Source organism: Lynx rufus, unplaced genomic scaffold (genome assembly GCF_022079265.1).
Source record: "Lynx rufus isolate CCGP_SWC_20201006 ecotype Redwood Valley unplaced genomic scaffold, mLynRuf1.p SCAF_4, whole genome shotgun sequence".
NCBI classification, from domain to species: domain Eukaryota; kingdom Metazoa; phylum Chordata; class Mammalia; order Carnivora; family Felidae; genus Lynx; species Lynx rufus.
The window spans coordinates 2,542,861-2,569,548 of NW_025814856.1; the positions used below are offsets into that span (position 1 = coordinate 2,542,861).

Sequence of the window (26,688 nt, forward strand, 5' to 3'; positions counted from 1 at the left end):
CAATGAGCCACATCTCTGGCCCCCATTCCCCCCCGCCATGCTCGGAGTGGCCCCTGTTCCCCTCCGTGGGGACAGCCCTTACGACTGCCGGTTGCCCAGAGGGCTGAACCACCCCAGCCGCGGACCCCAGGTCTAGGCACTGTTAGAGCCCAGCAAGGAAATGGGTCTGGAGCGCCAACCGGGGCGGGGACGGCTGCCAGGTCTTGTCCCTTCCCCTGGTCTTCTCCTGGCCATCGGGAGAAAGCGATACCTAAGTGGCTGCGGTGTGAGAAGGAGGTTCAGGCATGTCCCCCCCCCATCCACCGTGACTCATCTGAAGCCTGTCTTACAAGACAAAGAAAGGGCTGCTCATACCGTCCAATAAAACGTTTAATATTCAGAAGTTTGGGCGCTTAATTCTGGCACTCCTGGCTCACGGGTAACGCTGCCCCCTCCAGCGGCTGGCAGCCGGCGGTATCCACGGGCGCACCGGTGACGATGATGGGAACCTTGGCCTTCACACAGGTCAGGGACCACGGCAGATGGACCGTGCTGGCCAGCTCGTAGCGGGTGCTCATGATCTCGCCGTCCCGGGTGCTGCCGCTCACGGACAGCACCTGCGGGAGGTTGAGGGTGCTGACGATCTTGGTGGTGTCGAAGGGCGCGATCTGGGTGTTGGCCTCCTGCCGGAGCAGCTCGCTGCTGTCCTCCCGCGACCGCCGCTCCGCCTTGGGGGTGAAGCCCTCGTACCGCACGTGGGCGTAGAGGGCGAAGACGACCGTCTTGATGCGCTTGCCGGTGTGGTTGCCGATCTCCGTGGTGAAGACCATCCCCTCCCCCGGCGCGAAGGTGTTCTTTTCCATCTGGATCTGAAGGCGGATGGTACCCTGGATGCAGCAATTGTACGAGACTTTCTTCTCAGCCTCCACGAACAGAGGGTTCTGGAATTGGGGAGGACGGGCAACCGTGAGGGGTCACGGCCACGGGATCCGCTCGCCTGCCGGACGTTCCTCCACCATAGCTCCTGCAAGCCTGGAACCGCTGGGACTCTCCTAAGTAGGAGGCCCCGAGGTAGGATCTGGATGGAGCCTTGGGGATTTAGCAGCCAAAAGCCTGGCATCGCCTCCCCGCTTCCTTTACTCAATTCCCTTTGCCTTTCTGACTATCAGTTTCCTCCTCTGCAAAAGAAGCCTTTGAAATGCACAAGACCCTGGTTTACCCCCACCTCCATTGCTTACTTGCTGTGTGACCCTGAGTAAGTGGCTTGACTTCTCTGGACCTTGGATCCTTTCTTTCTTTCTTCCTTCCTTCTCTCTTTTTTAATGTTTATTTATTTTTGAGAGGGAGAGAAGACAGAGCGTGAGCAGGGGAGGAGCAGAGAGAGAGGGAGACACAGAATCGGAAGCAGGCTCCAGGCTCCGAGCTGTCAGCACAGAGCCTGACGCGGGGCTCGAACCCATGAACTGTGAGAGCATGACCTGAGCTGAAGTCGGACACTTAACCGACTGAGCCACCCAGGAGCCCCACCTTGTTTCTTCTTTTAATGTTTATTTTTGAGAGAGAGAGAGAGAGCGCGCACATGTGAGCAGGGGAGGGGCAGACAGAGAGGGGGACAGAGGATCCCAAGCAGTCTCCGTGCTGACCGCAGAGAGCCCGATGTGGGGCTCGAAGTCACAAACCGTGAGATCATCACCTGAGCTGAGGCAGGTGCTCAACCACCTGAGCCACCCAGTCACCCCTGGTCATTGATTTCTAGATGACAGGAGATGTCTTGCCAGAGACCTAGGGTTTACCCAAGTAGTTCAGACTTTAGGAGAAAATATTCCGGGCTCTGAATTACGAAAAGAAAACTGTAGAGTTGAAATTATGTAACGTGTTTCAATAAATGCCTCAAAAGGCAGCCATTCTATCAACTTAGCTGCTGGGTTGCAGATAAAGTCACACATTATATTTACTGAGTGGCTTGGGTGACGTTTTACTTTTTATTTGTGAACAATATTCTAAAGGATTCAACGTGACGTGGGGTGGGCTTAGAATAATCGCTCTCCACTTTTGCTGGCTTCCAGTATCTTCTTGCAAAGGAACTTGATACTTTTACAAGTGTGTGTGTGTGTGTGTGTGTGTGTGTGTGTGTGTGTTCGTGTTCCCCTTCAGCATACCAAAAAGAGAGAGAGGAAAAAAATCGTGCAAAAAATACTTGCAAACGCCCCTCCCACTCCCCATTAGTGACATCGAGTTGGTCGCTTGAAGCTGGCTCTGATGGGAGTATTTTCACCAGGGAAGTTGGTAAACATTACACATCAGGGCTGCCCCCCTGGTCGCCCCGCTGCCGCGTTCCCACAACCTGCTTCATCAGCGTTTACAAATTCTCCTGATTTGTTCCAGATCGCTGCTCATTTAAGGAATAAAATACCAGGGGGCGCTTGGGTGGCTCAGTCGGTTGAGCACCTGACCCTTGATTTTGGCTCAGGTCACAATTTCACGGTTTGTGGGTTCGTGCCCCGTGTTGGGCTCCGTGCTGAGTGTAGGGCCTGCTTGGAACTCTCTCTCTCTCTCTTTCTCTCTCTCTCTCTCTCCTGCTTGAGAACACACTCTTTCTCTCTCAAAATAAATTAACAAACTTTAAAAAAAAATTTTTTTAACGTTTATTTATGTTTGAGACAGGGAGAGACAGAGCATGAGCGGGGGAGGGGCAGAGAGAGAGGGAGACACAGAATCTGAAACAGGCTCCAGGCTCTGAGCTGTCAGCACAGAGCCCGACGCGGGGCTCGAACTCACGGACCGCGAGATCATGACCTGAGCCGAAGTCAGCCGCTTAACCGACTGAGCCCCCCAAGCGCCCCTAAATTAACAAACTTAAATAATAAAAAATTTAAAAATATATCAGTGTCGCACAACTATGTGAATGTATTTGATACCAATGGTTAAGTGGTAAATTTTATGTATATTTTACCACAATTTAAAACAAAAAAAATAGGGGTGCCCGGGTGGCTCCGTCGGTTAAGTGTCCGACTTTTGATTTTCGCTCGGGTCCTGATCTCATGGTTCCTGAGTTCGGGCCCTGCATCGGGCTCCACACTGACAGTGTCTCTCTCAAGGTAAACAAATAAACTCCAATAAATAAAATAACAAAACCAAGCTCTAGTTGAGGCCCCCATGGGCCCCTCTCCAATGCCATCCTCCCACCCCTGGCCCTCTTCATCCTGAAATGGGGGGTTTATCATATCAGCGGATATTTACTTATTTATTTATCTTAATTTTTTTTATTAAAAAAAATTTTTTTTAATGTTTATTTTTTATTTTTGAGACAGAGAGAGACAGAGCATGAACGGGGGAGGGTCAGAGAGAGAGAGCGAGACACAGAATCTGAAGCAGGCTCCAGGCTCTGAGCTGTCAGCACAGAGCCCGATGCGGGGCTCGAACCCACGAACCGTGAGATCATGACCTGAGCCGAAGTCGGACGCCCAACCGACCGAGCCACCCAGGGGCCCCTATCTTAATTTTTTAAAACATTTATTCATTTTTGAGAGAGAGAGACAGTGTGAATGGGGGAAGGGCAGAGAGAGAAAGTGCTGAAGTCGGGCGCTTAACCGACCAAGCTACCCAGGCCCCCCATATCTGCAGATTAAAAAAAAAAACTCAGACACAGAACACCCCACAAAGCAAATATGCAACTGTGAATTAATATCAAGTCAACTCGCTTGTAACCCCCATCCAAGAAGAAGAAGGAATTTGCTAGTTTTTTCCTCAAAGTCCCTCACACTTGCCCAGGCGGCAACCCCACCTGCAAAGGGCAAAATCCTGAATTTCACGGTGATCAGTTTGTTGTACCTACACATTTGTTCTCCTACGACATACACAGAGGGACCTACGCCAGATTATTGTCTCAGAAAAAAGTGTGTAAAGAATCACATAGCGGGGCACCTGGGCAGTTCAACTGGTTAAGTGTCCAGCTCTTGGTTTCAGCCCAGGTCATGATTTCATGGTTCATGAGTTCAAGGCCTGCACTGGGCTCTGCGCTGAGAGCACACAGCCTGCTTGGGATTCTCTCCCTCCCTCTCCCCTGCGTTCTCTTTCTCTCTCTCTCTCTCTCTCTCTCTCTGTCTCAAAAATAAATAAATAAACTTAAAAAGTATTTTTTTTAGAAAGAATAATGTAACAAGCACAAATGTGTCTTCTAACCAGTGGAAGAAAGGAAACGTTACTGATTTGACTGAAACTGGGTGACTTCTGGGTGCTTTGCCCCATTTTCCCCTCCCGTTCTTTTCCAGACTGGCATCTCTCATTTTCGTATGAAATTTTCTTTTCTTTTCTTTCTTTTTCTTTTCTTTTCTTCTCTTCCCTTCTCTTCTCTTTTCTTCTCTTCTCTTTTCTTCTATTTTTTTTTAGGCAGGCTTCATACCCAGCACGGGGCTTGAACTCACAACCCTGAAATCAAGACCTGAGCTGATATCAAGAGTCAGATGCTCAACCAACCGAGCCACCCAGGTGCCCCTCATGTCAACTTTCATATTACGTAGAAATGCATCTGCTTGTGGGAGAAGTATACAATCCTGTTTTACATATTTTAATGCTTTAAATAAATCAAGCTGTCCACGTTCTCCAGCAACTGGCTTTTCTAGCTCAGCGTTCGGGGCTCGAGATGCATTTGTATCAACACACCTGTTGTTCTGGTTTGTTTTCACCATGGCCACTGAGCGTGTCGCAAAATAGTTTATAGTTTATTTCTTCAGGCAACCCCCCCTCTACAAGATGGATGTTTCCATAGTTTCTATGTGTTAGGTGTCAGAAAAGGGCTAGAAGGAACATCGTGACATCCGGACGACCTTTCTTCTTGGACTTACACAGGAGAGTTGCTCTCCGCCACCAGCTGGCACACGTTTTCCATAAAGAAACTGGTAACAAATATTTTAGGCTTTGTGGGCCACGTACAGTACCTGTCATATATACTCTCTTCTTCTTCTTTTGTTTTTTAAACCATAACTCATGGTCAAATCGTAGATTTCAGGGGCGCCTGGCTGGCTCCTTTGGAAGAGCGTGTCACAAACACATAGATTTTAATATCGTGACAGAGAATACAACCTGTGTTTGCATCTACGTCTAGGTCTGTGAAAGAGACATCATGTCATGAACTAATACTTACCCATGACACATGCCTGCTGGTACTTTCTGTTTTACTGTATTCTACTTACTGTATTCCTTTAAAAATGTTCCTCACAGGGGCGCCTGGGTGGCTCAGTCGGTTAAGCGGCCGACTTCGGCTCAGGTCACGATCTCGCGGTCCGTGAGTTCGAGCCCCGCGTCGGGCTCTGTGCCGACAGCTCAGAGCCTGGAGCCTGCTTCCGATTCTGTGTCTGCCTCTCTCTCTGCCCCTCCCCCGCTCACCCTCTTTCTCTGTCTCTCAAAAATAAATGAAAATGTTAAAAAATTGAAAAAATATATTTGTTGCAACCTTCTGAATTCATTTTCCCGTTATGCTTAGTGGACTTACTTTATTCTATTATTTTGCTTCAGATAAAAGCAAAATTTATAAAACATTAGCTGGTCATAACCCACCAGATTAATTTTTTTCTGGTAAATTCTGGAGTCTACCTATTCAAAGCTATTATATTCTGTCCAACACATTGATGTTGTAAAAACAAAGCTTGTTGCAAACCACCACATTTATATTTTCTGACCTATTTTATTCTATTCTTTCATGTTTTAGTATATATTTGAGGGTTTTTTTTTAAGTTTTTGAGAGAGAGAGAGAGAGAGCGAGCAAGCAGGCAGGGGAGGGGCAGAGAGAGAAACAATGCCAAGCAGGCTCCGCGCTGTCAGTGAAGAGCGCGATGCGGGGCTCAAACTCACGAACTGTGAGATCATGACCTGAGCCGAAATCAAGAGTCAGACACTTAACCCACTGAGCCACCGAGGCGCCCTTATTCTCTCATTAAAAAAAATTAATTGGGGCGCCTGGGTGGCTCAGTCGGTTAAGCGACCGACTTCGGCTCAGGTCATGATCTCACAGTCCGTGGGTTTGAGCCCCGCGTCGGGCTCTGTGCCGACAGCTCGGAGCCTGGAGCCTGCTTCTGATTCTGTGTCTCCCTCTGTCTCTGACCCTCCCCAACTCGTGCTCTGTCTCTCTCCGCCTCAGAAATAAATAAGCATAAAAAAAAAATTAATCGCCACCCACCAACCGTATTTTCTTCATTTCCTATTCTACTTATTTTATTCTCTGTTCTGTTTTCTTCTTCTATTTAAAACACACACACACACACACACACACACACACACAATGTTTGCAACCCCCCAAGTTGGCTTTTTTCTAATACTTTCCATTTTGGCCTTATGTATTCTTGCATTTTATACAAATGAACTGGCATCCCATTAAATTGATTTTCCAACCCATGAATGGGCATGATCTGAGGTTTGGAAAACACCGGTCCAGATAGGATTGCTTTCCCTTGGAGACCTAGGGCTGACCCCTGACCCCAGGTGACCTCACCTCTACCCTCAGCCTCTGACCCCCTGCCTCCTCCTCCCTCTCCGCCTCCCTCTCCTCCAGGAGGCTAATTGCAGGCAGTTTTATTCTAAATCCCTCCAGTCATTCATTCGAAAATTCCTCGCATGCGTTAGAACCCTGCAGGTGTTAAGGAAGTGGCTGCCCTAACTCAAGGCCAAGCCTGTACTCTGGCCTGTGGCTGAGAGAGGGGCCAAGAAGTACCAGCGATGGCCCAGTGGCCTCCCACGCTAGGTCAGGCAGGGTGGCCAAAGCCCTCTGATACCCAACAATGTTGAGGGTACAAACCCCACGTTGGATTTCCCGGATCTGGGAGTGTCTTAGAGCCCCGCATTCCTTTGGCATAGGTGAGCCTCTGGGGGTGGGGGGTGGGGGGATTCATCCAACCAGTATTTGTTTGCATCGATTTGGTGCCAAGTTCAAGGAAAACCCATAGCAGTTAAGACAAGCCCAGTCCCTGCTCTGGTGGGGGGCGGGGGGGGGGGGACGAACGCATAACTGGCACATTGAAAATGAACCAGGTCATTTCCGATGAGGCTGTGGTGGGATGCAAAATGGCGGGGGGGGGGGGCGCCTGGGTGGCGCAGTCGGTTAAGCGTCCGACTTCAGCCAGGTCACGATCTCGCGGTCCGGGAGTTCGAGCCCCGCGTCGGGCTCTGGGCTGACGGCTCGGAGCCTGGAGCCTGTTTCCGATTCTGTGTCTCCCTCTCTCTCTGCCCCTCCCCCGTTCATGCTCTGTCTCTCTCTGTCCCAAAAATAAATAAACGTTGAAAAAAATGGCGGGGGGGGGCAGGAGTGAAGGAGAGGTGGGGCGGGGGCTCGCTTAGAGTCAGTGGTTAGGAAATGTCTCTGGGACAAGTTCCTTTTCCAAACGGTACTGACTCCTGGAAGAGGCAACAGGGTCCCATCTTTCAAGACTCTTTAAAGGTGCCAAGAGTGGAGAGGAGGTGAAGAGATCAGAGCCCTCGAGCCTGGCTAAAGGGAACGGGAAAACAGGGCAGCCACTGTGGAAAAACAGGCTGGCGGTTCCTCAAATGTTAAACAGACCCGTCATCTGACCCAGCAATGCCCCTCGAGGTATCAGGCCAAGAGAAACATGCAAAACTTTGTACGACCTGTGCAGTACCTTGACTCTATGCAGCCGAGAGGTGGAGGAGACAACCCAAGTATCCATCAGTGCAGGAATGGATACACAAAATCGGGTCCCATCTGTGCCCTGGAATATTATTCAGCCATAAAAAAGGATACATCACAGAGGGAGCCGGCACACAGGCGAGCGGGTGGGAGATAGCTGACACACAAAGGCTTCGTACCCTACGATTCCACTTGCATGGAATGTCCAGCACTGGCAAACCCAGGGAGAGAGGAAGCGGATGGATTAGTGGTTGCCAGGGGCTGGGGGAGGGGATGTGGGGAGTTTGAGGGGTGACAGCTAAGGGATGTAAGATTTCATTCTGGGGTGAATAGAACGTGCTAAAATCGACAGAGGGGCCGGCTGCACAACTTTGTGAACACACCAAAAGTCATTGAATTTGCGCACTGGAGGAGGGCGATTATAAAGTATGTGGAGTGTATCTCAATAAAGCTGTTTTGTTTTGGGAAAATGTCTGCTCCTCCCCCCTCCCCAGCTCCCCTCCCAGGGGGGCAGTGGCTGTTTGGTCAGTTTCCCTGGCCTCCTTCCGGAGAGTCGTTTGCTACACCTGCAAGGAAGTATATTTCACGCTCTCACCACCCGCTGCCGCGGGGCTCTGGGTTCTGAGCTTCGCAGCGCTCACGCCACCCCGGGACTGACACGTCCTTGTCCGGTCTTTGTTTCTCTTTAACTTTTCCGTAGAGTATACCTTGGACAGCACCCTGCCGGTTTCATTCTCCCAGCAATGAGCATTTAGGCTGATTCCAATTTTTTTTTTTTTTTTTTTTGCCACCAAAACATTGCTGTAGGAGGTCACGTCACGCGTGAAAGAATATCGGTAGGAGAAATTTCTAGAAGGGCAGTGGCTGGGACAAAGTGCATGTTCACTTTCATTTGGATAGATGCACTAAATGCCCTCTGTTGGGGTTGCGACAGTTTATTCAGTGACTACGTGGCCTCGGAGCAGAGATCCGAAGGATGAGGAGGAAGGAGAGGAAGATCATATCATAGTGTTCCAGGCGGAAGGCACAGCCCGTGCAAAGGCCCTGGGGCAGGCCCAGGCCTGGAGTGTGGGCCGAACATTGAGGAGGCCCATTTGGCTGGAGCAGAGGGAGCAAAGGGGAGGGAGGGCAGAAGGGAGGGCAGGGTGGGGATGGGGCAGGTCACTCAGGGCCTTGTGGGCAGCGGGGACTTTGGCCTTTACCCTGAATGAGATGGGAGACGGGGAGGGCCGTGGGCAGAGGAAGGTCATCACCTGACTGCCTCTGGCTGCTCTGAGGGCAGACTGGGGTCAAGAATCTGCCTGTACCTGGTTGAGCCCCATCACTGCTCACTGCACCAGAGTGGTAACCTCTGCCCCCGGTGCCCCAGCTCCTGCTCTCACCCTGCCCCCTCTTGTCTATCCTCCCCAAAGCAGCTGAAGGGAATGAAATGACGACCCTCAGCCCACCAGGGCTCCCACCTCCATCAGAGGTGGGCCTTGTGCCCCAGGGCCTTTGCACGGACTGCTCCCTCTGCCCGGAACCCTCTACCCCAGATGTCCACATGGCTTTCCCCCTCTTCTCTTTCTTTTCTTTTTTTTAATTTTTTTCAACGTTTTTTATTATTTTTGGGACAGAGAGAGACAGAGCATGAACGGGGGAGGGGCAGAGAGAGAGGGAGACACAGAATCGGAAACAGGCTCCAGGCTCCGAGCCATCAGCCCAGAGCCCGACGCGGGGCTCGAACTCACGGACCGCGAGATCGTGACCTGGCTGAAGTCGGACGCTTAACCGACTGCGCCAGCCAGGCGCCCCAACCCCCTCTTCTCTTTCAATTCTCTGCTAAAATGTCACCTCCTCAAAAGGGCCTCCCTTGACCAGTCTGGTTAAGACAGTACTGAGTAGTCAGAAAAAACACAGTATTTTCATATCCTCAAAACGCATGTGTGATAACTCCCTTTGCTGCCATGATCTTGATTTTAGATCTTCCCACTTACTGGGCACCTCCTGGGTGTGCAGACTTTATGCTGAACACTCTGCGGTCTTCACAGGCACCCATCAAGGGAAGTAGTTTTCTTCTTCTCATTGCGCAGATCAGGACAGTCAAGTCACGGCTCCGGAGCCGGGGTGTTTTGTTTTGTTTTGTTTTTTAATTTTTTTTTCAACGTTTATTTATTTTTGGGACAGAGAGAGACAGAGCATGAACGGGGGAGGGGCAGCGAGAGAAGGAGACACAGAATCGGAAACAGGCTCCAGGCTCCGAGCCATCAGCCCAGAGCCTGACGCGGGGCTCGAACTCACGGACCGCGAGATCGTGACCTGGCTGAAGTCGGACGCTTAACTGACTGCGCCACCCAGGCGCCCCATTGTTTTGTTTTTTAATATTTATTTTTGAGAGAGAGAGAGAGAGGGACAGAGAGCGAGTGGGGGAGGGGTGGAGAGAAAGAGAGAGAGAGAGAGAGAGAGAGAGAGAGAGAGAGAGAGAATCCTAAGCAGGCTCTGCTCTGTCAGTGCAGAGCCCAAGGCGGAGCCTGAACTCACAAACGTGAGATCTTGTGACCTGCGCTGAAATCAAGAGTCAGCTGCTCAACCGATCCCCCCCCCCCCCGGGGGGCCCCCTGGGAGGTGTTAATTGCCCAAGGCCACCCAGCTAATAGCATATCTGTCAACGGAATCACAGGCTGGGTCCGACCCAGCACCGACATTTCCAAAGGGAAGGCCAGAGGAGGACCATAGTTCGCTCAGGGCTGACACAGGGGGCAGATGGTCAAGCGGCCTTGAGCTCAGGCCTGATCATCCCAGGGCTGGTCCACCCCTCCAAGCATCTACCCTTCCTGAGACCCTCCAGACCGTCGCAAGAGGTTGGCTGGGCTCCAGGTGATTCTTGTCACACGCATAATAATACTGGAGATAGCGGCTGGGACAAGATTCTGGGGCACATCCTCCAACCTGCGCCGGGCACTGTGGGAAGTTCGGGATTTACATGAAACATGAAATGGAGGTGGGGGGGGCGGGCTCTGGGATTCCTACCTGGATCTCGAAAACTAAAACGCCAGCCATCTGAGGCACCATGATCTGATAGGAGTCCCCAGGGAAGTTACTTGGCCCAACGTCACTCCACCCACCTTGACTTCTACCTTGACTTCTCTGCACCTGGCCCTCCAGGAACCATCTAGAAAACCTCCTTTGCTTAGCCAGACCAACATCACATGGCCCTTTCCTTTTCCAGGGCCAGAGGCCACCCCCTTTCATGCCTCTTTTTGTGGGGGCACCATCTCTGCTGTCTGAGGGCTCAAAGACCCTGGCGAGTCACTGAGCATCCAGGCACCTTTTTCACCCGTGGGTCACAGGGAGGTCTCTGCTTAGTCTTGACTTGTTGCAGGGTCAAGGGCATTGGGGACCACTCATTCTCTGTAGGGGGCGTCCAGGGCGCTGGGGGGTATTGAACAGCTGCCCTGGCCCTACCTACTCGACGCCAGTAGCTCCCCTCCCCCCAGCTGTGACAGCCACAAGTGTCCCTGGACACCGCCCAGTGCCCCCTGGGGAGGCAGAATTGTCCGGGTTGAGAGCCCCGGCCTTGCGCCTGCCCTGGTTTCTGATTCACCTTTTGTGAACTTGGCCTGGGGAACCATCCGTGCCTTTTCCTTCTTCCTGGTGGGGGCCACCTCTGTCCCCTGCCTTCCCACCTCCCCCTGCCTCCCGTGAGCTTTGAGGACAGGTCCGACCCCTGCTCCTCTCCTATCACTACCTGCAGTGCGTTTTCTTGATGGAAGTCTGAAGTCCCTTGAATCAACAAGTACATTCTCTTCTTCGCTAGAATGTGCTCCCGACCCATGCAGGAGGCTTGCACGAAGTAGGAGACGTGGCCAATTTTGCTGGCGAAGGTAGAAGGAAGCCTGGGAGGTAAGTTGAAATGGAAGTCAAAGGTGTGGCTGCCTGCACTTAACCAATTATCTGAAAGCAAAACACACCAATGCCATCAGAAGGTTCTAGAATCTTTTTTTTTTTCCTCCCCCCCACTTTTTATTTATTATTTTGGCAAGGGCTTTGTTCTGGGCCTGGCCCGCCCATCCCCGAGCTAGGCTGAGCTCTGTGCTTTTACGGCTCTGCATGGTCTACAGATCTCAGGCCTAGGCCTCAGCCGGGCTGGAGGGGGATGCCCCGGGCGGGTGATGTGGCTGGGGTGGTCACCCCAAGCTACCCACGGGGATGTGCTCACCGCTACTCTGGATCTGCAAAATTGGAGGTCCCGCCCTCAGACACGCATTCATTCGTTCGACAAACATGCTTGGGCTCATGCTTTGGCGGGGGGGGGGGGGGGGCGGAATGCTGGGCAATCAGAAAGGCTGGTATCTGACGCTGGGGGAGGTCTGGGTGGGGACTGTTTGCTTGCAAAAAGTAACACTTATGACGCCTTCCTGTGTGCCCCACGCTAGTCTAAGCCCTTCGTATACCATTAGGTCACTAAGTCCCCAAAACGATCTTATGAGGCAAGACTTTCTGGCTCCCATTTTCCAGATAGGTTAACTGAGACACGGAGAGGCAACACGGCTGCTGGCCAGTAAGGCCTGGCATGGGGCCGTTCCTGCCCCAGAACCTTCTTTTTCCTTTTTTTTTAATTAAAAAAATGTTTTTAAAGTTTGTGTATTTTTTGAGAGAGAAGTAGAGTGTGAGCGGGGGAGGGGCAGAGAGAGAGAAAGAGACACAGAATCTAAAGCAGGCTCCAGGCCCTGAGCTGTCAGCGCAGAGTCCGATGCGGGGCTCGAACCCCGAACCACAAGGTCGTGACCTGAGCTGAAGTCGGACGCTTAACTGACCGAGCCATCCAGGCGCCCGCCCCTACCATTCCGACCCCTAGAAATCTGCACAGCTGGTGTCCCTCCCATCGCTCAGTAGTCACCTCTTTGAAGGGACCTCCGTGACCTCCCTATCTAAAACTTTTAAAATTCGGGGCGCCTGGGTAGCGCAGTCGGTTAAGCGTCCGACTTCAGCCAGGTCACGATCTCGCGGTCCGTGAGTTCGAGCCCCGCGTCGGGCTCTGGGCTGATGGCTCGGAGCCTGGAGCCTGTTTCCGATTCTGTGTCTCCCTCTCTCTCTGCCCCTCCCCCGTTCATGCTCTGTCTCTCTCTGTCCCCAAAATAAATAAACGTTGAAAAAAAAATTTAAAACTTTTAGAATTCTAGAATGAAACTTTGTCTAGCTGAGCATTGGCCAAGAGTTGTGGAACACCCCCGTGAACACATTTTGGAAATGTCTGTCCAGACTTTGGATCTGAACCTCGTGGAGTCGGGGCCGAGTTATTCTTTCCCTAGAATGTCTTCCCTGCCCCTCTCTCTTTCCAGGTGACCATAGGACTCCTTATCTTTGTCTCCTCGGAGTTCGCTGCTAGAGGGAGATTTATCTGTAAAATCACAAGAAAGATTTTTTTACTGGCCTCCCAAAGTGGTCATGGGGCTAAGGATAGCATTTTCCAGGGGAACGACTTTGATAGTTCATTTCGAATATCTGGGTCCTGCTCGGCTCTTCCTGTCTTGTTATTTTCGTGTTGTGAGTATCTGATGGTCATTGTTATACATAGCCTCCCTCCTGGGGAGGAACCAGGCCTCTGCCCCTGTCTGGTATCCCTGGGGGTTTGTTGATCAACTAACACATGTGTTTACCTTCCAGACCCAGCTTCCTATCATGGCTAGAGTTGGCTGCTGGCTTGGTCCTTACCCTCTACTGGGAATGTCTTCGTCTTGTGCACATAGTCGGCCTTGTTGTTGCAAATAACATCCCTGCTATAATCACGGGACGCCCCGATTTCTTCATTCCACTCCACGTAACCCCTTCCCACGAGCTCCACCTTCACCATGGGGTTCACCAGGGTGCTGTTCAGTATTAGAACCACCTGCCCTTCTATGCTGGAGCCGGCCGGGTAGACCACATCCTTGGGCAACACTAATTCGATCGACTTCACCACAGACATGGGGGGTTGGGGGTGGTGGAGGAACATCCTCGCCCCTCCCCCATGACACTGAGATCCCCGGTTCCTTTGCCGCGGTGAGGTCACCTGTCTGTGACATCATCCAGCCAGGGTTCTGGGAAGGGGCCTCCAGTGGCCGGGAGGGGAGACGAGGCTGTTGTTCGGGGGGGTGGGACGGCTTGGGAATTCCAAAGCCCTCACTGGTTGGGGAAATGACCACCTGACCACTTTTTCCTCGGAAATAACAAATGAATACGCAAAAACAGCCACAGACCCTAACATTCCTGCCACAATGGGAACGCCTGTCATCGTGCCAGGAGGCCAGAGGCCTGGGTGGGAAGAGTTCTCACAACACTCCGGTAAGGTAGGCATCATGAGCTCTGCTTAGAGATGGAGAGGAACGAGGAACGAGCCCCAAGGGATTTTCTGCTCTGTCAGATGGCCCCCATGTGCGGTACGCGCGCTTCTCAGGGTTCATACGCTGGTTAGGCTCACCCGCTTCCATTGTCATTTTAATGGCTATTTACCCCAGTCGGAAAAAAATTATGGATATGGCCAGGGTACGAAGTCTGGTGTGTCCCGATCGAAGATGCTTAGAGTGTTGTGTGCTCCACTTTGCACGAACACCCTCTCACGCATCTGACATTTCCCTTTACACCTGTGTCTGCCCCATCGAATGGGAAAGTCCCTCCAGGGTGGGAGGAACTTTGTGCCCACCCACGTCGGCTTGGCTCCAGGCCTGGTTCAGACAAGAGGGGTGTCAGTAAAAGTTTGTCGAGCGACTTAATGACCTTCAGGAATATATGATTTTGCAAAAAAGGAGACCGAGGCCTTGTGCCCCCCTAACGGTTTTCTTGGTGCCTGATCTGCGCGTGGGCTGATGCCTAAGTGGGAGGGCCGCTGGAGCACGAGAGGTGCCAGGAAATGTCCGTTCTGCAGACTCCGGCAGGCCTCATTCATGGTCTTTGCTGTGTCTTGCTTTATTTTACACGATGTCTTCTGTAGACGTTGCCGTCTTGTCTCCTAAGCGGTTTGTCGGCTCTTGGAGATGCTCGGCTAAAATCAAGGTGTTCTGGGATTCTGGGGGAGACTCTTGCCCTATTCCTTGCCTGTTGACCTCATCATTCCAACCTCTCCTTCCCCGGTCACTTCTCCTCTGACTTGGCCCTTCTGCCCCTCTCTTTCACTTATTGGGACCCTTGCGATGATTTGGGGCCAGCCGGCGCAATCTAGAATAACCTCCCTCACCTAAAGACCTTTAATGTAATTTAATCTGCAAACTTCCTTTTGGCACGGAAGCTCCGTATTCACAGGCTCCAGAGATATCTTTGTGGGGGACATGATTCTGTCTGCCACCTGGGGACATAACAGCAGAAGGGACCCTGCTCACTGCCTTCCCATGCCGCTCAAGACACGAAGACCAAAGTCCTCCTGGTGGCCCTTGAGGCCCCAGGTGACACCTCTCTGACCTCATCCCCTCTCTGCCCAGCTACGCCGGCCTCTTGGCTACGCTCCCCCCCCCCCCCATTTCTAAGCCTTTTCCCGCCTCTGAGCTTGGCCGTGCCTCCTCGACCCATCTGTCCTTGGTTTCTATCTCAGATCGCAGCTCAAATGTCATCTGTTCAGAGAGGCCACCTCTCCACCTCAACCGGAATGTCCTCCCTGCCCACTCCCACATGCCTCTCCAGCCACTGTCCTGGCTTTGCTGCAAATAGAATCTGAAATGATTAGGTTGCTTTATTTATTTATTTATTTATTTGTTGCCTGTCTCTCCAGACAAGAATTTACCCGTCTGGAGACCACCAACGGGGGTCGGCCTTGCCCATTGTTGGGCCCCCCAGCTCTGAACACCGTGTCCAGGCGCTTTGTAGGTGCCCAGCATGGGTCACTGTGTGCCCGCCACGACTGGCCAGAGCAGAGCAAGCAGGGCGGAGGGGGCAGGGCAGTCCTGCCCGCCTGGACAGCCGGAGAAGGCGGGAAAACGAGGCGGGAAAACCCAGCAAACAAGCCCTGCGGGTGGGGAGCTCCAGCAGGCCCTGACGCCAGGAAATAGAGCTTGGGGCGATCAGGCTGGCCATCGGGGTGCAGGCGGTCTCCAGAGGGGCCCCGACATCCCACTGCGGTGTTTAAACATTGATTCCGGCCTTCCTTGCCCTACTGTCAGTGAGTGCCCGTGCCCGGGGAGACGGGCTGTGGGAAAGGAATTAAAAGGTCAGGGGGTCTTTACCCGGGGTCCCTCCCTAGGGCTCCTGAGGGACGCACGTAGTTAGGGGGGCCCAGCTCCCGCCACCGGGCCGGGTTGCACACTGGGCGCGCCCAGCAGAGCGCGCAGGGCTGGGCGGGGCCGTGGCCGGCTGGGCGGAGTGGGGCTGGATCGGGGAGGGGGGCGCCCCCCACCCCCTTTCTCGCTTCCCGCCACTGCAGCGGCCAATCACCAGGCAGGCGCCCGCCCCTGGCGCGGCCTCCCGCGGCCCCGCAACTCCCAAACGCCGAGTTTTCGCGGGAAAAAAAATCAGAGCAGCTGGCAGCGCGGCGGGCAGTGGTGGCCGTCCAGGGCGCTCCGGGTTACGGGCAGGTCGGCGCGGGGTCCGGGGCCACACACGCGTCTCCATCGCCATCCCCAGCCGGGCCAGGCGCGCAAGCAGGAGAGCGGATCGGGGCGGCCGGAGAGGTGAGCCTCCGGGCCGATCGGGGTGCCAGCCCGGGCCGGGGGGTGGGGGGGAAGGGCTCGGTGCACCGGGCGCGGAGACTTTGGGAAACTTTCCCGAGCGGCCCGGGGACGTGCGGCCAGCACGGGCGCACGCGTGCCCCGCGGCGTGGCTGCTGTGCACGCCGTCTCGGGCTCTGCCCCCGCCCCGCCGGCCCTCGGGAGTCGTCCTTGGCAGCCCGGGCGCTGCCCGGGGCGAGGGGAACGTCCCCAGAGCCCCGCGGGGGTCGCGCCCGCTGGGTGGGGGAGGGCCTGGCGAGCCGCAGGGGAGGATGTCAGGCTCCGCGCCTGCGCGCGGGGCGCCCCGCGATTCAATTGTCGCGCCCGAGCCCGATTTCGCGCGCCCTTAGTTCCCCGGGCGCGCCTGGGCCAATGGGGAGCGAGCGGGGCGGGGCAGCCGGGCGCGGCGGAGCCAATGAGCGAGGCGGCTCAAGTGAAGGGGGGCGGGACTTGGCGCGCGGGGGCCCCTCGGCCGGTCCCGGCGGTGGGGGTGGGCGTGGGCTAGTTGGCGTGGCCCGAGCGGACGGGCGGGAGAATAAGAGAGGCTCAGAGTCCGTGGGTCGGAGTGCCGGGAGCGCGAGACTGCCCGCGGGGCCGCGGTGGGGGCCGAGGTGAGTCGCGCGGCGCGCGCGGGGGCGGCCGGGACGGGGCGGCCGGTTGCCATGGCCACCGCGGGGCCGGCCGCGTCGCGCGCACGCGCGCGGGGGGGGGCGCGCGCGCCAGGGGTCGGGGGCTCGGGGTTTGGGCGTGGGGGGGATCGTCCCCCTTGGGTCACACTTAGTTGAGTTACTGGGACTTCTGAAGTTCCAACCCGCGCCGGACTTTTGGGTTTTCCCCTTGCGTCAGTATTAATTCAGAGAATGAATGAATGAATGAATGAATGAATGAACGAACGAAGAAATAAACGAACGAACCTGGCCCCTCACCGTTCGGCCGTGTCCTCCTTCCTGCTCCGGACATGATTGTCTTCCCTGTGTGAAAGGCGGAGTGGGTTGGAGTGAGTGGTCCGAGACGCCGATTGCCTTCCCCTAATTTACTCTCCCTCCTCGCCTCTCCGCCCTTGCTGGTCATTAATGCATTAATTCCTTCACTTCCTCTGCCGGGCCCTGGTCAGCTGTGGCTAGCTAGTTCGGGGACTCACGCGCCGGGAGGGCGTTCGAGGAGTTTCCTAGTGTCCTCAGGGTGGACAAAGGCCAAGGTGACCTGAGAATGGCACGGTCTGGTGGTGGCAGCAGCAACGGAACTGACCTAGGGGTCCCGCTCTCTCCCCCTCAGCACCAGCAGGCGCCATGTGGGTCCAGGTTCGCACCATGGACGGCAAGGTGGCCCACACTGTGGACTCGCTGTCCAGGCTGACCAAGGTGGAGGAGCTGAGGAGGAAGATCCAGGGGCTGTTCCACGTGGAGCCAGGCCTGCAGAGGCTTTTCTACAGGGGCAAGCAGGTAAACCCGCCCCGCCGGCTGCCGCCCGCCCGGCACCTTTGTTCTTGCCTGGTCCAGGCGCAGTACATATACTCTCCCGCCCCTCGTCCGGTCCGCTTCACGTCTCCACAGAAACCTCAAATGCCTGAGCCAGGAACAAAGGCTCCGCTCGCAGATCGACATACCGGGCAGGAAGCTGGCACCCCAGTCCGTAGCGTTGGGGCTTTTAACTCTGCCTGCCCGTTTTTTTTTGAAGCTCCCCTCCCCAATGATTTCTAGAGAAAGAAGTTGGAGGTGGCCAATGGAGGACGGATGAATTTCGAGGAGAGCCTCGAATCGCTTACTCAGACACTGGATGGAAGGGAGCAGGTTGTTTTCTCTGAAACACGCGCTGCTGGCCCACGGCCTGTACCTATTTAGAGTTTGACCCCACAGAATCTGTTTTCTGGAAATTTGGACCCGCTTGTTCAGAGTCCGGAGATGGCGCTTGCTCGCCAGGAATTCCGCCGCTCTGGGCCCGCTGTGCAGAGCGAGCGGGACGCTGTGCTTTCCACGGGTCTGCGGGCCCCGCTTTTCGTCTCCTTTCTTCTCGCTCTCTCCCTGGCCCCTGGCGGCGTTTTAAAATGGCCACCCTTGCTTTCCCAGCTGCCCACACTTGGGACGCTTTCTCCAGGGGCAGCAGGGGGGTTTCCGTTTTTGTCGCTATCTCTGGGGAGATGGCACGTCCTGTGAGTGGGATTTCCCTGGGCGTGGGATAAGATAGCACGACGCCAAGCGCCAGTCCCATCTGCAGGGGCCATCCCAGAGTTGGGTGCGCGGTAGGGACAGCGGTGTAGCGACTGTACCGGATTAAAAGTCTTCAGTTGGGGTGCGCGTGCCTGACTTTGTTGTTGCATTTGAAGTGGGTACTGCCGCCATCTGGTGTCTCGATTGAGAAATCAACACGGCGCCTGGCCCGCCAGGATTTTTGGGGGCTGGGAGGATCCAGCGTGCTTAACACGAAATGAGACCTGATGATTAATTTCTTGGGCTTGTGGTGCCCTTGGGAGACCTTTCACCTCCTTCCCGCCACAGGCAGGATGACTTCAATGTCTTAAGAATCTGAGTTAGCCCGCCCTGCCTGGGGAGGGGAAGCCGGTCCCGCGAACTGGGGGCTTTGACTGCTCGGTCGCCTGCGACTTCGAGAAAAAGGCAGGGTTGTGAGTAACCTCTGCCGAGGTGCTGTCTTCCGCCTCCACCAACGGCTCATTTGTGTGGCATCCAGGCTGACTTCTGTCAGCCACTCAGCCTCTCCGTGGAGCGGAGTTTCTGAGAACCTCCGAAACAGGCCACAGCGCAATTCAGAGGTGGGCTGGATCCCGTCCTCTCAAGTTTGAATAGCTGTGAGCTTCTCCCAGGTGGCGCATGTTACAGTTGTCACATTTCAAGCCTGCAGAAAAGTCACAAGAGCCACGAACACCTGAGCACCCACCCCTGGGCCTTCCCACGGACGCCTCTCTGCATTTGCGTCTCCATATTCGCGTCATTGCAGTTTGCTCTGCCCTCCTCTCTGTCCACCAAGCCACTGTATGTTTTGGAACTCGTTTCAAGCTAAGTTGCAGACGCTAGTTCACGCTCTCTCTAAATAGTTGAGCACGCCTGTCATTAGAGTTCAAAATCAGTTTGTGTGTGGTTGTGTGTGTGTGTGTTTTTTTTAAGGTGGCATTTGTATACAGTGAGATAGACGCACCAAAAGCAGACGGACCCTTTGCGGTTTTGACAAATGTCTACGCCCACGTAATCAAACCCCCATCACCCTTCGTTCGTAATGTGATATCTGATCCACACAGAAGTCCTTACAACTCCTGTGTAAGTTATAAAGCGGGACGCTAACACGAACACCTGCGGGCGTTAGACACGTATGTTGTACCTTTAATTTTCAGGATGTCAGCGATGAGAGACGGGCCCCACTCGGCAGCTTTGTGAGGGAATGTGTCGTCACTTCTGGCTTCCGGATAAGGAAGCCGAGCCTGGAGCGTGATGCAACTTCCCCAAGGATGCAGGGCGAGGCCCTGGCCTGGCTGCCGGGAGGTGTGGACAGCGACGGGGCGGGGGGGGGGGGGGGGGGGGGGGGGGGAGGACGGGGACAAAGGCCTATATAGCAGCACCTCAGTGAGTCAAGTCTGCAAACAGACCAAGCTAACAGGTGATAGAAAGCCGCGCAGTTTCCAGTGGGGGCAAGAGTGCTGTTTTCACAGAATGTTCTAGAGTCTTTGTAATCCTTCCTCGCACCCCCCCCCCCCCCAAAAGAAACATGTAGTAGTCCAAGGGCTGCAGTGAGGTTGATTGAGCCGATAAAGCAGAACCTAGCTGAGTCTTTCTCCAGGATATGGGAGGGTTTCGTGGCCGGGTTGTTTAGGCTGAATAGGTTGGCGGTTATGTCGCTTGATTGGCGGAAATGCAAGAAGGCGGAATGGGGGCAGGGACTCGGGCGGCAGGCCCAGCCTGGGCAAGGGCGAGAGGCATCTGGCGCCCTTTTTTTTTTTTTTTTTTTTTTTTTGGCTGCCCATGAAAATGACAATGGCTGTCCTTCGTGGTGACTTGAGCTCAGGTGCAGTGCTGTGCTTTTCACATAATCTCCCCACGTTCCCTGCCCAAGGAAGTGGCTGTCGTGCGGCCTGGTGAGAAAGCAGGGCGGTCATGGCCAGGTCCGGCCGGTTAGCGGTAAAGGTGCAATGAATCCGTGGGCTCTGGGTTTCTCCCCCTCGGCCTTGCTGACGCCGGGGGGGCCGGCTCCTTCCCTGCATTTGCCGCCACTTGGGAAGTACTGATTTAGTAGATAATTTGCTTTAGGAAAACAGCTAAATCGGCCTCGCGGGCCTCAAAAGCTGTGCTAAGGACAGTCTGAAGGATCAGTCTGAATGGCGCCCTGAGAACGGCCTTGCGAGGGTCGTTCGTGTCCTCGCACCCCACCAGCTCAAACTGGCTCTTCCTGAACGCTGTCCCCGATTTCCTGAAGGGCAGAGTCAGAGTCGGGCAGCAGAGTCCTGCCCTTCAGGCTGTTCGAGGCAGGGTCCCCCCCCCCCCCCCCCCCAGCTCCCAGCTGGAGGGCATTCCCGCTGAGCCAGGTCAGCAAACCCCTTATGTAAATATTTGTCTCTGTGAGGACTGCTCACCCCTGCCCTTGGAGATAGTATGCAAATGAGTGGGCGTGTCTCAGGAGGAGCCCAATAAAACTTTATTTACAAAAACAGGTGCAGGCTAGACTGTCACACCGGCTGTAGCCTGCCAGTTACACCCCTCCCCGCCTCCATTCGGGGTCCAGGGTTTCTGTCAGGAACAGCATTGCCGCGGAATGTACTAGAACAGGTCCCCTAGGACACCGTGTTGCAGAGAGGTTTTCCCAGGGAGGGGTGCGCAAACTGTGTGGTCTCAGGAGTCCCTTGGACCCTGTTGAAGACCCCACGGAGCTACTGGTGATGAGGAGGGGTCGTGCGTGGCCTTGAGGTGCTCATCTGCTGTCCTTGCTCTCCCCGCTGAACCGGGGAGCCCTGTCCCCTCTGCCGCATCTGGGCTTCACGTGTTTTCTTCTCTCCCATCTCTGTCCGTGTGTCCTGTCTGCATGTCGGGTTGCTGCAGAGCCTGGAGGCCAAGCAGGGCAGGTGAGGGGCCAGGGCTGCGCCCCCGGGAAGGGCCGCAGAGCAGTTAGTTTCCTGCTTCCTCCCTCTCCCAGCTCACCCACGGGCCCTGTCAGTGCTCCCTTCCCTCCTCCAGCTGTGGGTCCAGCGTGGGTCCCTCCCTCTTGGTATGAGGCTCAAGGCCCACGGGAAGCCCTTTCTGGCGTCTGTCGCCCCCACCCCTCGCTGAAATGGCTGCTCCGAGCAGACTGAAGAACCACATCTTGTCAAGCCCTGGGGCGTGTATTTCCTGGCCTCTCGCGCCTCTGGGCGGCACCCTGCACCCTGAAAAGTAGCCCTTGAGATTGTCGCGAGGGGGCAGAGAGTGGGCAGCAGTGGTAGGCGTGGCAAGTTTTTAATCCCGGTTTCCAACGGGAACCAGTGTGTTTAGATGTCAAATCGTGTACGTGTTTATTTCGCCCTTGCACGGCATGCGTGGCCGAAAATTCCAAATGTCCAGGAGGCAAATTTGGATTAAAAAAGAAAGACAGTGGCGCCTGGGTGGCTTGGCTGGGCGTCCGAGTCTTGTTGGCTTAGGTCCTGCTCTCACGGTTGTGGGATCGAGCCCCAAGTTAGGCTCTATGCTGTCAGTGTGGAGCCTGCTTGAGATTCTCTCTCTCTCCCTCTCAGCCTCTTTGTCCTGCTTGCTTTTGCTCTCTGTCCCTATAAAAAAAGAGAGACAGACAGACAGACATAAATACTGTGGGTAGTTTTGCCTAGACCTGAATTGTCACTTATGGAGTTATCGGCCCCAAACCACGTATACATGTTCTAGAATAGGCAGTTCGAGGGATTTTTCAGTGCAGAGTTTGGTTCTACGAGATGTTAACTTCGAGTTTAATTTTAACGTTAGGACTGCTACCATGAGGTGCAGATCACCTGTCGTTCGGCTTTTGTACTTTTTATTCGTGCCATTAGCCTCCGCTGGAACTTTAGGATCCCCCTTTTTTTAAGATTTTATTTTATTTTATTTTATTATTTTTTTTTAATTTTTTTTTTTTCAACGTTTATTTATTTTTTGGGACAGAGAGAGACAGAGCATGAACGGGGGAGGGGCAGAGAGAGAGGGAGACACAGAACCGGAAACAGGCTCCAGGCTCCGAGCCGTCAGCCCAGAGCCCAACGCGGGGCTCGAACCCACGGACCGCGAGATCGTGACCCGGCTGAAGTCGGACGCCCAACCGACTGCGCCACCCAGGCGCCCCTAAGATTTTATTTTTAAGGAATCTCTATATCCAGCGTGGGGCTCAAACTCACAACCCTGAGATCAAGAGTCGCACGCTCCACCCACTGAGCTGGCCAGAGGCTCTGGAATTTCAGGATCTTGAAAACGAATCCAAACGTGGAATGTTCCAGCACCTGATGCCGAACACGCTGGCATGAGGCAGGCCTGGGCCCAGCCTCTCTGCCCCATGGTTCCTGAACAGAACGTTTGTGCACAGCTTTGGGCAGGCAAGGTGGAGGGAGAGGGGCACACAACGCATACCTCCTCTTACAGCAGATACTTGCGCAAGCTTCCTGCGGACTGCGGGGGCCCTGCTGGAAGGTTCCAGAAGTGGCCTCAGGAAGCAGCCAGACCAGCTTGTGAATTATGCGCTATGCCACCTCCCGCCCGCAGCCCGAATACCCCTTTGCCTGTCCTATTTGTGCCTCTGTCTGTGTCCTTGCTCCTGCACGGTCAGGGCTTCCTGACCCCTTGTGGACCCTAGGGGCCCGGTTGTGCTCTCCCTGGTTCCAGCTCTCTCCCACCGGCTCTCCCTTGTCCGGAGCCCAGCATGAGGCTTGATCTCATGGCTGTGAGGACATGACCTGGATCTTAGGTTCTCTGCACCATTAAAAGGAAGGTTCAGAGATTTCTAGTACACCCTGCCTCCCACGTACACCACCCCCCCCCCAGCTGTCGGCATCCCCGCTAGTGTGGCATGTCTGTTACATTCAATGCATGGGTGACATCAGGGTTCTTTCCTGGCGTGCGTTCTGCGGGTTTGGACATGTGTGGCGATACGTACCCGCCACTGTGGATCAGAGGGGCCTCGCTGCCCTGAAACTGAACTTGGTGCCACACCTGCTCAGTCCCTCCCCCAGCCCCTGCTGTCTCTGTGGCTTTGCCTTTTCCACAATGTCCCAGAGCTAGAATCATACAGTACCCGCCTTTCTTGGACTCCTTTTCTCCCTTTAAAAAAAAAACAAATAAATAAATGACAGCTTTTTTGAGATGTGATTCACATACCACACCGTTCACCCCCTAAAGTGCATAGTCTAGAGCTTTTCACTATATTCACAGCATGGTGCATCCGTCACCACAGTCAAGGTTAGAACATTCCATCGCCCCAGACAGAAGCCCCGTCCTTGGGGTGCCTGGGTGGCTCCGTCGGTTAGGCATTCGACTTCCGCTCAGGTCATGATCTCACGGTTTGTGGGTTCGAGCCCCGCGTCGGGCTCTGTGCTGATAGTTCAGAGCCTGGAGCCTGCTTCGGATTCTGTCTCCCTCTCTCTGCCCCTCCCCCCCTCATTCTCGTTCTTTCTCTCAAAAATAAAAAACCTCCAAAAAAAAAAAACAAAAAAAAAACGAAGCCCCATCCCTACTAGCTGTCGCTCCCTCCCCCCTCCCCTGGCACCCAGGAGTACCCTTCCTGTCCCTGGAGGAGCCTGTTCTGGACTCACACCCCGTGTGGACTCTCGTCTCTGGTTCCCTCTCTGAGCATCAGGTGTTCAGGGTCTGTCCGCGGGGCAGCGGGTGTGGGCGCCTCGCTCCTGCTCATGCCGAGTGACGTGCTCGTGCGCGGCAGACGCGTTGTGTGTATCCGCCGCCCCCCCCCCCCAGGTTGATGGACGCTGGGTTGTTTCCGCCCTTAGGCTGCTGTGAGCCTGGCTGCTGTGCATATGGGTGTGCAGGTTGACCAGTCTGGTCTCTTCCTTCCCATCTGTGTCCCCTCTACCCATTGTCCTGTGCTGGCCCTGTGATGGAGGGCCGGCATCATGTCTCCCCGACCCTGGCCTTCCCGTGGCACGTGGGCAGGGCTGGGCACATCGGAGGCTGCACCCTCGTGCCAGGTGAACAGGTGGGGGGAGGGGGGAGCGGGGTTGCGGAATTCCCTGTGGCCGTAGGCAAGCGTTAATGTGTTCAGGTGCATCCTCCCGGGGGAGCGGGGTGATCATTCATCAGATTCTCCGGCCTGTGACCGGTAAAGAAAAGAGTAGCAGCCACTGCAGCAGAGGTTTGGGCCCTGAGCCGCGCTTTGGCGTGAGACATCGCCCGCCACCTGGCCTTGGAACCACCACTTCCGGCACATCGGGAAGGAGGGAAAGTTGATCCGTGTCTGCTGTCCTTTCTCTCCTTCTTCTTCTTTAGGACACTGCCTCCGAACCAGCGAGTTCTGCCCTCAGGGGACGGTGGGCGGTGTCTAGGGACGTCTGTGGTTGGCAGGGAGCGTGCGGGGTCGGGACTGCCGCTCCCCCGTGGTGCCCAGGAGGGTCCTGCAGGGAACAGTCCGGCCCCATGTGTCCGCAGTACAGAAACCTGCCTTGGGGCATCGGGATAGACCTAGATGCACCGAGGGTCCTTGCTGGGAGCTGGCGGAGCGCCCCGGGACAGTTTCTAGCAAAAGACCACCCCTTGGCCTTTTGAGCCACCGGGATGCGGCTCAGAAGGTAAAACTCCTTCACGTGCCCCTGCCGGGACGCGCCCAGGGTGGCCCACGGGAGTTGGCTGGCAGGGAGGGTTTGCTAGCAGGGACTCCGGTGGGCAGAGGGGCCGAGCGAGAGCCAGAGCCTCCAAAGGGACTGGTGACTGTTGGGTGTGTGCATCGGTGCGTCTAGGACGGGGTCTCCTCAGCCCCGGGGACACGGGGGCTGGGTCGCTCCCTGTTGTGGGGGCCTCCCCGGCCCCGCCCGGTCATGCCGGGAGCACCCCGGTTGTGACAACCGAAACGATCCCAGGTCTCGTCGAGTGTCCCCGGGGGACAGGATCACCCTGAGCGAGACCCCCTTGGTTAGGGGGTTCCATTCACCCCCAGGAGTCTCTGCGTTCTGTAACAGCCTGACCTTCTGATGTCCTGGGACGCTGCACACATTTAAATACACACGCCGAGTGGAGGGAGAGAGGGGGTGACTCGCAGACACCGGGGCTCACCCTGCTTTGGACCGTGTGACCCTGCGGGGAGTGGCTGCGCTGCCCAGTGTGGGCAGGGCCTGCGCTCCCATTTTTTCCCCTAAATCACTAGCGCGGAGTTTCTCTGCCTTCACACCATAGACATTTTTGAGCCAGGGAACCTCACCCGGCGTTCCCTGGAGGGCAGAATTGCCCTCCGTTTAGAACCAGCGATAAAGGTAACGCGTTTTTATTGTGATAAAAGTTACGAAAGACAGAATATTAAGAAAACCTCCCTGGGGCTCCTGGGTGGCTCAGTCGGTTAACCGTCCGACTCGTGATTTCAGCTCAGGTCGTGATCTCACGGTTCGTGAGTTCGAGCCCCGCGTTGGGCTCTGCGCTGATGGTCCAGAGCCTGCTTGGGAGTCTCTCTCTCTCTCCTCTCTCCCTGCCTCTCTGCGGCTCCCTCTCTCATAATAAATAAACGTTCAGAAAAAAAGAAAGAAAACCTCTCCTGACATGGGAGGTTATGCTGTGTGTTCACAGAATGTTTGCCGTATGACACGGGGAATATCTTTGGAGGCGTAAGGGCCCCGAGGGAAGGCGTGACGGCGTGCACCCCCCGGGAGTCGTTAGGTCGTGTCGTCCCGTAATCTCAGCTAGGTCCTGGCCTCCGCGAGGGCAGGTGTGGTACCGTGCTCGTGGCGGAGTCCTGCCTGGCACCGGGGAGGGCGAGGGCAGGTGTCTGGCGGGCCGGTGACCTTGGCCTCCGTGTCTCTGCAGATGGAGGACGGCCACACTCTCTTCGACTATGACGTCCGCCTGAACGACACCATCCAGCTCCTGGTCCGCCAAAGCCTGGTGCTCCCCCCCAGCAGCGGCAAGGAGAAGGACTCTGAACTGTCAGATACCGATTCTGGCTGCTGCCTGGGCCAGAGCGAGTCGGACAAGTCCTCCAACAGCGGCGAGGCGGCCTCGGAGGCGGACGGGAAGGCGGGCTTAGCGGATGAAGACGCGTGGGACGAGACGGAGCTGGGTCTGTACAAGGTGGGTCTCGCGCAGAAGGTGTGGGGCTGAGTGTGCTCCCCGCCCCCCGCCCGGCCAGTCTCTCCGCCCCCAGGCCGCCGGGCAGCCTGCCCCCTGCCCCTCCGCCCCTCCATCGTCCCTGGCTTCCCGGGTGCCCACCTGCGGTCCCAGGAGGGCGGGCAGGCTGCTCATTCCCTGGGCTGGGCCCCCGGTCCTGCCGTGAAAGTCG

At 55.4% G+C, this 26,688-nt stretch overlaps 2 protein-coding genes across 7 annotated transcripts in view; one reads left to right on the plus strand and one right to left on the minus strand.

Annotated features, from left to right (window-relative positions):
- Nucleotides 1-71: 71 nt before the first annotated feature.
- On the minus strand, nt 72-19,667 carry ARRDC5 (arrestin domain containing 5). Of its 4 annotated transcripts, none has more exons than XM_047095906.1 (3): nt 17,193-17,550; nt 11,343-11,548; nt 72-920 (listed from the first exon to the last, which is right to left on the minus strand). In XM_047095906.1, the coding sequence occupies exons 1-3, from the start codon at nt 17,335-17,337 to the stop codon at nt 393-395; spliced, it is 879 nt and encodes a 292-aa protein (XP_046951862.1). In that variant the 5' UTR covers nt 17,338-17,550; the 3' UTR covers nt 72-392. The 4 variants fall into 4 exon arrangements, 3 of the variants coding, with proteins under 3 accessions (XP_046951862.1, XP_046951861.1, XP_046951863.1); XM_047095905.1 differs by having other exon boundaries at nt 17,181-17,550; XM_047095907.1 differs by lacking the exon at nt 17,193-17,550 and adding an exon at nt 13,310-13,577.
- UHRF1 (ubiquitin like with PHD and ring finger domains 1) overlaps nt 17,556-26,688 on the plus strand; it is a 33,515-nt gene continuing 24,382 nt past the window's right edge. Inside the window, exons 1-2 of one of the 3 annotated variants that reach the window (XM_047095902.1) lie at nt 17,556-17,708; nt 26,217-26,480. In XM_047095902.1, coding sequence (XP_046951858.1) covers nt 17,556-17,708; nt 26,217-26,480 — 417 coding nt within the window. Of the gene's footprint in view, nt 17,709-19,636; nt 19,758-20,272; nt 20,348-26,216; nt 26,481-26,688 lie in introns of those variants that run through there. The other 2 variants (XM_047095903.1, XM_047095904.1) reach the window with 2 other exon arrangements.